This window comes from Hypanus sabinus, chromosome 21, assembly GCF_030144855.1.
Source record: "Hypanus sabinus isolate sHypSab1 chromosome 21, sHypSab1.hap1, whole genome shotgun sequence".
Classification (NCBI taxonomy): domain Eukaryota; kingdom Metazoa; phylum Chordata; class Chondrichthyes; order Myliobatiformes; family Dasyatidae; genus Hypanus; species Hypanus sabinus.
Genome location: NC_082726.1, coordinates 56,022,178 through 56,035,395, shown reverse-complemented (window position 1 = coordinate 56,035,395; position 13,218 = coordinate 56,022,178). Strand labels below are relative to the sequence as shown.

At 41.0% G+C, this 13,218-nt stretch overlaps 1 protein-coding gene across 5 annotated transcripts in view; it reads right to left on the bottom strand.

The window, feature by feature from the left end:
* The window catches only part of csk (C-terminal Src kinase), a 131,129-nt gene that overhangs the window by 35,092 nt on the left and 82,819 nt on the right, over nt 1–13,218 (bottom strand). For all 5 annotated transcript variants that reach the window (XM_059946593.1, XM_059946595.1, XM_059946594.1 and 2 more), the window contains one exon: nt 413–500. In XM_059946593.1, the coding sequence (XP_059802576.1) occupies nt 413–427 (15 nt within the window). In that variant the 5' untranslated portion in view covers nt 428–500. The remainder of the gene's footprint in view (nt 1–412; nt 501–13,218) is intronic.

The window sequence follows — 13,218 nt, the reverse complement described above, 5'->3', positions numbered from 1 at the left end:
TGCACCCAGCAGCAAAAAAAACTAAAAGCATCCTTAAAAAATTCTAATTACTTATGATATTTTACCAGATCAAATTATATTGGCTAATGAATGAAAATACTGTTTGTGGTGATAGAGGAAATAATGTTAGGCACCACTACAATTTAAGATAGAGCAGCAGCAGTTAGAGACATCCACTGCCTCAACTATTAAGGATGAAAGCTTTTAGTAGTAATCAACATACTGCTTCTGCTTTGCACTACTTCCTTCCATCATGCAGTTATGAAAATTAATTTTGTTACAAGGCAGCTCATTTCTCATTAACAAAACAAACCTGCACCCTTGGCCTTCGTTAACCTTGCACACACATTCAATACCCGCCATCCAAATCATTAACTGCAGAATATAGCTATTTAAAACAGTATAGTTTTACCTGTGACTGTGACATGTTGCACTTCTGCAATAGTTGCTGTGGGTCGGAAGCCTCACAACGGTTTAACGTTTGCTTGGTACCATCAGACCTGCACCAGAGAAAACACGTTATGGAAATCTGTTTAAATTCCAGATGCATTTTTAACAATAGATAAAAACCAACAGTATAATACAAAGCTCAAGGGCAACCAGTAATAGAAACACCAGCCTCAACTGCTCTTAAAACAGGCATTTCTATACAAGAGATGAAAGTATGGACTGTCTTATAATTAAGACTGTCCCATTTTGATGAATTACATCCATATTTAATCAACTCTGAATTATAAGCCTATTTTCTCTTGTTGAATTAATTGTTGCAATTATTTTATATAGCACAGTGATAAAAGGGAAAAGTGGTTATTGAACTGGAAGTTGTAGGTGGGAAGTCAATTGATACAGAACCCAGTTCTGCAGTATGCATCAAGAACCAGTGCTTCCTGGACATTTACTTCCCACTGTAACTCGGAACAGCCATTTACCCTTTACAAACATTTTTTTTAAAAAAAAAACAATTTGCAGTATTTTTTGTGTCCAATACAAGAATGAACTTTTGTTCCTACTTTTGCTGGAAACTGCGGTAAAATGTGCAAGACTTCAAATTATTCAACCAGAAAAATTGGACAAGTGCCAAAATATGAATCACAAATGTGGATTCTGAAAGACCTGCTGCAGAAAAGAGACTATTAATTGCATTAAGTAGACAATGAAATCAGGTTTTAGCAGCGAGATATTAATTAGTTTTATTCTCACACGTACTGAGGTGCAGTAAAAACCATTTTGCATACCACCAATATTGGTCATTTCTTTGAGGTCACATAAGGGAAATGCTAGATAGTAAAACACAGCAAAAAACAATCCCCTCCTGCCCAATGTGTCCAAGCACTATTCCAGCTTCCAGTCCTTGTTTATCAGAATAGCCCTCTACTTCCTCCTCTCATTTATCTCCAGTATGAAACTGCTCCACATGCACTCCAGTATTTGAGAAGGTTTCCTCTGAAATCCCCATTTGGCTTATACTGAGGTCTTTGTTTTTGCTCTTCCCACAGGTGAACACAGAAAGTGCTTTTACTTCAACTGTTGGTCAGTTATGAACACAGGAAGAAGCATGAAAATTCCAAATTGGTTAATATTAATTATTTTGCTCAATTAACACAGCGAAATGTAACAAGTGATTAATAATGCAACCTCCATATCAATCAGCCTTATAAAGTTGATCTTTCAACTCTCCATCTACCATTGTTACAAAACCAGTTACAACATTAAAGTAACTGGCATCACTGATAAAGAAACCAAAATAACTGGGACCAGAACTCTCACTCTTACAACCCGTGCATTCCTTTTATTTGACCTGTGCATAATGAGAATGGCACGAGCCCCTCTCACCCACACTGTTCTGAGGTCTGAAAAGAAAACTGCTATTCTTATACAGAATTGGCTTATCGGTTACAGACATTGATTACTGTAAACTGTATATGGTTGAATTGGATATGGAATGCTGCCCTCACCCCATCCTCCTGCCGCCACACCAGATACAGGGTTCCTCTTGCCCTCACCTACCACCCACCAGCCTCTGGGTCCAGCACATAATTCTCTGCAACTTCCACCATCACTAACAGGATCCCACCATCAAGAACATCTTCCCTTTCCCCCACCCCACCACCAACTTTCCACAGGGCCCGCTCCCTAAGCAACTCCCTTGTCCATTCATCCCTTTCCACCGATCTCCCTTGTGGTACTTTTCCTTGCAAGGGGTAAAAGTCCCTCACCATCTCCCTCACTACCACTCAGTGTCCCAAACAGTCCTTAATAGGCGAGGCAGCACTTCACTCGTAAGTCTGTTGGGGTCATCTACTATATCCGTTCCTCCCGGTGTGGCCTCCTGCACTTCCGTGAGACCTGACGTAGATTGGGAGACCATTTCGTTAAGCACCTTTACTCGGTCTGCCACTAAATTGTGATTTTCCCCAATGGCCACAAATGTCAATTCTACTTGCTATTTCCACTCTGACATGCCAGTCCATAGCCTGCTCTATTACCATGATGAGGCCTCATTCTGATCGAAGGAGCAAACCCTTTTATTCCATCTAGGTAGCCTCCAACCTGCTGGCACGTACATAGATCTCTTGAACTTCTGGTAAATGCCACATTCCCCTCCCCCCCCCCCCACCCTCCACTTCATCATTCCCCATTCCCGTTTCTCCTCTCTCACCACATCTCCAAACCTGCCCATCACCTCCCACTGGTGCTGCTTCTCCTTCCCTTTCTTCCACGGTCTTCTGTGATCTCCTATCAGATACCCTCTTCTCCAGTCCTTTACTTCTCTCACCGATCAACTTCCCACCTCTTTACTTCACCCCCTCTCCCCTGGTTTCACCTATCACTTGCCACCTTGTACTTCTTCCTCCCCTCCTCCAACCTACTTAATATAATTTCTTCCCCCTTCTTTTTAAGTCCTGATGAAGGGTCTCAGCTCAAAATGTTGACTGTTTACTCTTCCATAGAATTTGCCTGTCCTGCTGAGTTCCTCCAGCATTTCGTATTGCTGTAAATTGTATACGTTTGACATTAATACCTCAATTCTGAATGGTGTTTGATCATGCAAGTAGGAATTCAATCAAATTTTCAAGTGGATGGCCAATATTTTGAAGTTAGTAAAGATAACAGACTATCGAATAGAGCCTTAGTTGTTGGGTATGTTTCATATCTCTTTGAGATTAAGGGAGCTAGGGCTTTACTCTTTGGAAAGGAGGATGATGAGAGGAGACAAGATATTAAGAGGAATAGATAGAGGGAACAGCCAGCACCTCTTTCCCAAGGGACCACTGCTCAATACAAGAGGGCATGGCTTTAAGGTAAGAGGTGGAAAGTTCAAGGGGGATATTAGAGGAAGGTTTCTTACTCAGAGAGTGGTTGGTGCGTGGAATGCACTGCCTGAGTCTGTGGTGGAGGCAGAAACACTAGTAAAATTTAAGAGATTTAAGGTGGGAGGGATATATGGGAGGCAGGGTTTAAGGATCGGCACAACATTGTGGGCTGAAGGGCCTATACTGTGCTGTACTATTCTTTGTTCTATATAGCCTTCTGTTATCTCAGCTGTCCCTCGCACCCCCTATTGTGTAAAGTGAAGCTGTTTTAGTGAGATCTTTCTAGGAAGGTCTCACAGCAGAGACCTCACACGTTTGGCTTGAGTACAAGCCATCTCATCTGTAGCAAACAGAGACATCTCCAGTGGTCTTGCTCGACTACACTGCCCTAGGTTATTCTTGCTTTACCATGACTCCCACAACATTTCCAATTATTAATGTCCACAAAAAGGCATGGATTCAAATCTGTAGTTCTTTTATCCCACTCCCACCACTTGTACGTAATTTCCAAATGGAGTACTGAGATCTGAATTGTGACAAACTCTCCAATAAACCATGGAATAAGCATTAGCAGCATTCAAATTGCCTTTGAGAAACTATACAAAAGTTCAGTGCTCTAAATCTGTTAGTATTTGGGGAAATTACCTTTCTACCAAATGACACAAAGCTCCAACTGACTTTTGTTTCATTTATGCGATTTTAAACTGATGGTCTGATAATTTGCTTTTTTAGTAACACGTTGCTAGCAAATATAAACATACTTTATTTCTGAATATTTTTTCTCAGATTCTTCTGCTGGGAATGTTGGCAATAATGGCATAAGCAGATTATTTCCACAAGGTTAAAAGACAGTTGGAAGACAAGGGGTGTAGGATGTTGAAAGTGTTGGCGTTAATTGCCAGTATTACTTTGTACAAGTGATATCAAGTCTGAGATTCCTGTTCATATCCCTAAATTGCTGATCACTGAATTTCCCAATCCTCTTCATGGGGTTCAATTCCAATTTGTGATGGAGCACAGGAACAACAAGTCTATTCAACTCATTGTGAGAACATCCTGTAACACATAGATCTACTGGAGTGCAAGAGCCAAATGACATTTATTGGATTACCAGCTTCATTAAAATATTTTAATTACTTACGAGTGTTTTAATTAAGTTTTTGAAATTCAGAAACATATTTGACAGCTAAGTTGACATCTGCTGGAAATCCTGAGTGAAGTGCTTGAAGAACTCATCAAGTGAGGCAGCATCCTTTAGGGGGTCTATTCGGAGCCCTGAGTAAGGTGCTCAGCCCAAAATGTCAACCTTTCATTCTCCCCTATGGATGCTGCCTGACTTGCTGAGTTTCTTCAACATCTAGAAGCCGGGCTGATCGTAACATATTGACAATGAACCTAGAACAGTGAATACTACTTACTTGGGTTGGCAGCTGGCTTTCAAGCTCTGGTTTATTACATTAAATTTAACTCAATGGCTTTGGAAACCTAGCTTCACACATACTTCCAGTTAGACTTACAATTTAACTCCAGTACCAACACTTGCTTTTGCTGCTCTGTATTTCATTCCCCAGACTAATGGGGGAGGGGGAGGAACAATTGAAATCCAAGAATTATATATCTGACTTGTCCCAATTTATTCTCTCTCCATAACGTAAAATTCATAACAGCCTCACCCATGACACCATCCTTAAATATGCCATAGCTGTTTGGAAAATGGAAAAGGGAAACTCAGCAATAGCTCCAAATTTCAAAGCCATCCATTAGTATTCAGCAAGAGAAAACACCACACAGTTCCAAACTCTTTGACCGTGTAGAGAAACTCTCATTACTAACAGTAGTCAGCAGGTAGTTTCAGGAACCTTTAGCAATCATTAATAATGAAACGGTAACCACTTCATGCAGAAAAGGCAACTGACTACATTTAGAAAGTTCCAGGGCTAAGCCTTAACAACCAGCTTTTATAGGTGCCTGGGAATTGAAAACAATTTTTAAAAAACATTTAAATCAAGTATACGAAAATTAAACTTATAATTCCACACTTGTTCTAGTTGCAACTAGAGATGAGATCCTGCAGATACTGGAAATCTTCAGTAACACAAAATGCTGGTCAACCAAAATGAATACTCGACCTTCGGGCCAGCTTATTTACACACATTGTGTGTGTTACTGTGTGCTGTAGGGTCTCTTTGCCCAAGACGATTGTTCTACAGGACAGGAAATTTACCAGATTCCAAGGAGATGCTATGAGGAGAGATTATTCAACCAGGTTTGTGTCCACTAGAACATGCACGAACAAGGGAATATAACCGAAGTGTACAAAAATCTGGCAGGGCCAGACTGGCTGCATACTGGGAGGATAATGCTCTCTAGCTGTGTTGTCTGGAATATGGTTAGTTTGAGGCAGAGAAATTTCTTCATCTACATGATGGTGAGCCTATGGGATTTGTCAGCACAGAGTTTTAGGAGCCAAATCATTAAATAAATTAGGTAAATATCTAGACAAAAGGCATCATGGGTTAAAGGGAGAGTACAGGAATATGATATGAAGATAGAGGATTGATTCAATAGTATTGATTGGCACAACAGGCTCCAAGAGTCAAAATGTCTATTCCTACTTTGATATTATATTTCCACATGCTCAGACTATTTTAGCCTAGAAAATGATAGTAATATTTGTTTATAGAAAAGTGTTAAAAGAAATTCTTGGTACAGATTAAGTATTTAAAGCTCATTAATCTAGGCGTGTTAAAACACTGAAGTGGCACCATCTGGTGTATTCTGTTTAATTCTGTTAAACCAGGAAAACTGAAGAGTTTGGGGGGGGGGGGAAGGAGGGAGAGAGAGGAAAGAGAGGACATTTAGCTCAGAACATTTCACAATAAATTATCCATCTCCAGCTCCACAGGAATAGTTTGGGGGGGGAGGGGGGAAATGTTTCTTTTCATACTGTTTTAAATTTCCAGAGTTTTGCAGACAGTAAGCAACTGAGAACAGGCTTCATAAAAAAGGACCCAAATCAAAATGCCCAACTCCAGAAATACCCAGGCAGAAGATGAATGTAAATACATTCATTTTCCCAATCTCCATTTTGCATTTTCACTCTGACAAACCCAAAGCATCACAGTTTCATGCAGAGAACAATTCTCACTCAAATCAAATCACGTCATAAAAATGAGCAAATGGAATTTGAAACAATTTTACTGCAATTTTGAAAACCTGCAGCTAGCTGAACTATGTCATTTGGGAATTTAACTGAGCAATAAAGTGAGGGCATTAAATTTTTTTAGTTATGTGCACAATGGGGTAAATACATAAACTACTGCTTCAGCACAACACACAAAATGATGGAGAAACTCAGGTCAGGCAGCATCTATGGAAATGGAATAAACAGTCGATGTTTTGGGCCAAGGCCCTTCATCAGGACTACCCATTCACTTTTTTGTTGCTCATGCAAAATAAAATTTTAATAAAAATCAATAGGCATTAATTCTGTTGAACACAAGTTAACACTGCAGCATGCAACACAACAATGCATCTTGTGTTAGTAAGCACATTAACCTGGACCAGCTATTCTGTACAGATAAACACATACAAAATTTTAATTGATGTTTATATTTCTTTATTACATTTACCCAATTCTCCTGTAACACTCCCCACCCACTTTTTCCCCCTGAAGCTTATGCTGCTTTACAGGATTGCACTTTCTCCCCATTTGTGCCTTGTTCACGTTCCCAACAACTTCACCCAGCCATCCCGTACCACCAATACTCATTAAGTTTGGCCGTAAACATACCTCCCTCCTTTAAAGCAGACTTAGAATAGGCTTTAGTTCACTCCATCTTTTCTCCTAAACCTTGGTGACAACTGTTGTATCTAATGTATACACCCATAAATATTCTATTATACAATATATTCTGCAGAAGCTGGAAATACAGAGCAACACAAACACAAAATGCTGCAGGAACTCAGGTGGTCAGGCAGCACCCCTGGAAATGAATAAATAGTTGATTTTTCAGGCCGAGACCCTTCACTAGGACTGGAAAGGAAGGGAGAAGGCACTAGAACAGAATGGTGGGGGGGGGGGGGGGGAAGGGGAAGGAGAACTAACTAGAAGATGGCAAGTGAAGCCTGGTGGATGGGAAAAGTGCTGGAGAAGGAGGAATCTGACAGTGGCCCATGGGAGAAAAAGGAAGGAGGGGTACTAAGGGGAGGTGTAGGCAGGAGGCCAGAGTGGTGAACTGAAGAGGAGGGAAGAGGTGAGGGAAAAAATATTACTGGAAGTAATCCGTGTTCATGCCATCAGGTTGAAGGCCACTCGAAGTGTTGCTGCCTCCGCCCTGAGAGTGAACTCGTCTTTGCAAAAGACAAGGATATCAGAATGGGAGGATGGACCAGCATGTCAGAACAGGAATGGGGTTTAGGAATTAAAATAGTTGGCCACCAGGGAAATTTTGCTTTTGGCAGATGGTGCAGAGGTGCCCAATAAAGCAATACCTCAATTTACATCGGGTCTCACCAGTCTAGGAGAGGCTTAATACGGAGCACCAAATACAATAGACAAGCCCAAAGAGATTTGCAGGTGAAACGTTGCCTCACCTGAGCATACTTCTTGGGGCCCTGAACTGAGGAAAGGAAGGACATAGACAGCTGTAGCATTTCTGTCACTTGTAGGGAATGTGCCAGTTCGGGGTTTAGTGGAGAGGGATGAATGGACAAGGAAATCACAGAGTGACGTAGGCATAAGTGGAGAGCGAGGAAGTGGTAGGATCTCGATGAAGATGGCAGAAGTTGCAGAGAATGAGATGTTGAACGCAGAGGCCCATGTGATATTAGGTGAGGACAAGGGGAACTCTATCCCTGATAAGGTGGCAGAAGATGGGGTGAGCGCAGATGCCCATGAAATAGAGATGTGGGTGAAGCAGCATCGATGGTGGAGGAAGGGAAACCCTGTTCTTTGAAGGAGGAAGGCATCTCTGATGTCCTGGAAAGGAAAACCTCATCCTGGAACTCATGCAGCAAAGACAAAGGAACTGAGAAAAGGGAGTAGCATTTTTACAGGAGACAGGGCAGGAAGATGGTCATAATAATCGACAGGCTTATAAAAGATGCAAACACGAGGAAACCTGCAGATGCTGGAAATTCAAGCGACACACACAAAATGCTGGTGGAATGCAGCAGGCCAGGCAGCATCTATAGGAAGTACAGTCAACGTTTTGGGCTGAGACCTTTCGTCAAATGTACTTCTTCCTATAGATGCTGCCTGGCCTGCTGTGTTCCACCAGCATTTTGTGTGTGTTGCTTGAATTTCCAGCATCTGCAGATTTCCTCGTGAAGCTGGGAACATATGTGATTAGTGGAAGATACTTGCAGAGAGAATTGGCCCTTCAGAATTCCCATTCGACGAAGGGTCTTGGCCTGAAACATTGACTGTACTTCCTATAGATGCTACCTGGCCTGCTCCATTCCACCAGCATTTTGTGTGTGCGGTTTATAAAAGACATTGGTAGAAAGGTTGCCTCTAGATATGGAGAGACAGAGTGACAGAGAAAGGGGAGAGAGGCATCAGAAATAGACCAAGCGAATTTAAGGGAAATTGGAGGAAAGTTGATAAAATTGACGAGTTCAGCATGGGTGTATGAAGCAGCACCAATGTAGCTATCAATGTAGCACAGGAAAGAGTTGGGGAGCATTATCAGCAAAGACTTGGATCATGGACTATTCTACATATCAGCATAAAGGCAGGCATAGCTGGGGCCCATGCAGGTGCCTGTGGTTACTCCTTGAGTTTAGAATAAGTGTGAGGAGCTTAAGGAGAAATTGTTGAGAGTGGGAATCAGTTCTGCCAGACAGATGTAGTGCTGGCAGGGGGGGGGGGGAGAGAGAATAGTTGGGTCTTTTGCTGAGAAAGAAATGGAGAGCTTTAAAGCTTTCATGATGGGAAATTAGAACTGTACAGGGATCGGACATCTATGATGACAGTGAGGTAGTCAGGGCCAGGGAATTGAAAGCTGAGGAAATTGAGAACGTTCTATTACTTATGGTCTTCAACGGCAAAGTCTTCTGGTTGAATATCACACCTTCATTCTTACTAACTGGGATTTCACTCAAGGAAAATTGTAGACATAGCACTGTTAAAAGAAACATTTGAGAAAAGCTTTCCTATATTAAAAAATACAGGAGATTCTACAGATGCTGGAAATCTTGAGCAAAATGCACAAAATGCTAGAGGAACTCAGCAGGCCTAGCAGTATCTATTTCTAGGAAATGAACAGTTAACGTTTTGGGTTGAGACCCTTCATCAGGACTGGAAAGGATGGGAACAGAAAACAGAATAAGGAAGGTGAATAGTCAAGTTGGCAGGTGATGGGCAGGATCAGGTGAGAGGAAGGGGGTGGTGGGGATGGAGCAGGAAGCTGGGAGGTGGAAGAGGTGGCTGAAGCAGGAATCTGATAGGAGAGGACAGTGAATGACAGAAGCAAAGGAAGAGGGGAACCAAAGGAAAGTGATAGACCATGGAAGAAAGGGAAGGAGGAGTAATTAGCTTCCAGTAATTTCTCCTCCCTTATCTTTTTCCATTCCCCATCTGGTTATCCTCTCATTCTCTTCTCAATTGCCCATCACTTCCCACTGGCTCCCCTCCTCCTTTCTTCTATGATCCACTGTCCTCTCCATTTAATTCTTCCTTCAGCCTTTTACCTCTTCCACCTGATATCCCAGCTTCTAACTGCATCACCCCACCCCTCCTCCAACATGACCTTTCACCTTACTTGGTCTCACCCATCACCTCCCAGCTTCTACTCCTGCTCACCGCCTCTCTCTCCACCTTCTTATTCTGGTTTCTTTCCTTACAAATCCAGAAGGTTCTCAGCCCAAAATGGTGCCGATTTATTCCCCTCCAAAGATGGTGCCTGACTTGCCAAGATCTTGTATGTTGCACAAGATTAAAAAGCTGAGAGTACATTTAAACCTATGAAGTTGTGTGTTTAAGCAACTGCAGATCTCAAGATTATTATTATGGCTCGAGTACTGCACTGCAGCAACTTGTTGGCCAGCTACTGAGCTAACACTTATTTCATTATGTACCACTTTGTAATGTCATCACAAAAAGGGAGCAAAGGAAATTCAGACGTTTACAGCCCACACTATTTGCCCATTTGAGTTATATTGTTTAACACCCCTTTGGAACTAAATTTTCACTTACTCGAGTTTACTGACACAAGTAATTCACTTTACCAACATGGATTCTTCCATAATTACGATCCCCAGCTATTTTTAGTGTCCAGCCCTACACACAAAATGAATCATGGTAATCAAGTACTTAATGCATATTATTAACAATGCCAGCTGCATTCTTGATACATTAAATATAAATCTTTATTCATTGTTGGAATTGGAATTGTACACATATCAAGAAAAACATTCCCCTCCAAACCAGGATAACCAAAAGTCATAGCAGCAGAATTGGGCTATTCGGCCCATTGAGTCTACTCTGTTATTCAATCTTGGTTGATATTCACTCTCAACCCTATTTCTCCTGCTTTCTCCACATGACTGTAGACAGAGTTTCTAATTAAGTAACTAACCAACTCCACTTCAGATATTCCTAATGACTTGGCCCCCACAGTCTTTGAATTCCAGATTCTCCACCCACTGGCTAAAGAAATTCCTCATCACTGTTCTGAACGGCATTCTTCTTTTCTGAGGCTGTGTCCTCTGGTTCTAGACTCATCCAATATTGGAAACACTATTTCCATGTCCACTCCATCTAGCCTTTCTATATTCCGCAGGTTTCATTAATGAAGCAAACTAGGAAGCAAATTCTTTGACTTCAAGCACAGAAGTTCCCAAGTTTAAGAAAGCTGAATTAACACAAATTTTACCCTACATTTTAAAAGAATTTTTCATGACTGGTGCCTCAATTTCCTCAGAAGGCTAAGGAAATTTGGTATGTCCTCCATGACATCATCAACTTCTACCAAAGAAAGCATCCCATCTGGATGTAGCACAGCTTGGTGTGGCAACTGCTATCCCTGAGACTGCAAGAAATTTGCAGAGTTATGAATGTAATCAAGTCCATTACGAAAGCATATGTTGTGAAATTTGTTAACTTTGTGGCAGCAGTACAATACATGATCATATAGGAAAAAACTGAATAAAGGAATATATACAATTGCAAGTAAAAGTTTGTGAACCCTTGGCAATTACCTGGCTTTCTGCATTACCTACTCATAAAATGTAGTCTGATCTTCATCTAAGTCACAATAATAGACAAACACAATCTGCCTCAACTAAAAACACAAAAAAAAACAATTGTACTTCTTGTCAATACTGAGTACAACATTTAAACAATCACAGTCTAGGTTCAAAGAAAAAAGTATGTGAACCTCTGGGATAATGCCTTCTACAAAAGTTATTTGGAATCAGTGTTCCAATCAGAGATGAGAAATGTGGGTTGTAGAGATGCCCTGCTCTACAAAAATGCACAGAGAGTCAGGTTACTGACAGAGCTGGCTCTTCTCATGAACTGTATGTACATCACACCTTGACCAAAACAACTTTCAGAGGACCTTAGAAGAATTGTAGAGATGCATGAAGCTGGGAAAGGCTCCAAAAGCATTTCTAAAGACCTGAGTGCTCATCAGTCCACAGTAAGGAAAATCAGTACTGTTGCTTCTCTCCCAAGGACTGGTCATCCTGGAAATACCACACCAAGAGCATAACATGCAATGCTGAAGGAAGTAAAAAAAAAAGACCTGCACAAAGAAATCTCTAGAACTTGCTATTGTCTCTGTTCATGTGCACACCATTAAAAAAACACTCAACAAGAATGGTATTCAGGGAAGAAGAGAATGGAGGAAACCACTGCTCTCCAAAACAAAACATTGCTGCATGTCTCAAGTTGCAAAAGACCACCTGGATGTTCCACAACACTTTTCTGGGACAATGTTCTGTGGACAGTCCAGACAATGCTCTGTAGACATTTGAGATAAAAGTTGAATTTACCGGCAGAAATTCACACCACAATGTTTGGAAGAAAAAGTGCACTGCACATGAACACCTCACCCCAACTGTGAAGCATCATGGTTTGAGGCTGCTTTGCTGCCTTGGGGCCTGGGCAGTTTGCAATCGTTGAGGGAACAATGAGTTTAAAATTGTATCAAGACATTTTACAGGAGAATGTCAGGGGAGCAGTTTGTCACCTGAAGCTTAATATACAAGTTGGATGATGCAACAAGACAATGATCTGAAACACAAGAGCATTTCAACAACATAATGGTTTAAAACATAATTAGTGTTTTGGAATGGCCAAGTCGAAGTCCAGACCTTAACCAACTGAGATGCTGTGACATGACCTGAAGAAGGCTGTTCATGCAAGATACCCCAGAAATAATGATGAATTGAAACAGTTTTGTATGGAGGAATGGTCTAAAATACCTACTCACCATTGTCGTCTGATTAGCAGCTAGAGGAAACGTTTGGTGGAGATGATTGCTGCTAAAGGAGGTTCTACCAGTTATTAACTGCAGTGGTTCACATACTTTTCCAGCATAGACTACAATTGATTAAAGAATGTGTTCAATAAAGACATGAAAAGTACAATTGTTTGTGTGTTATTAGTTGAGGCAGATTGTGTTTGTCTATTTTTGTGACTTTGATGAAGATCAGACCAAATTTTGAGTAATTAAGGTAGAAAACCAGGTAATTGCCAAGGGTTCAAACTTTTTCTTGCAATTGTATGTATAATAGTTAAATTAAATAAATCACACAAAAATAGAAATAAAAAAAATAGTGAGGTAATGGTTCAATGTCCATTAGGAAATCAAATGGCAGAGGGGAAGCAGCCATTTCTGAATTATTGAGTGTGTGCCTTCACGTTTCTGTACCTCCTTCACAATTTCAACAA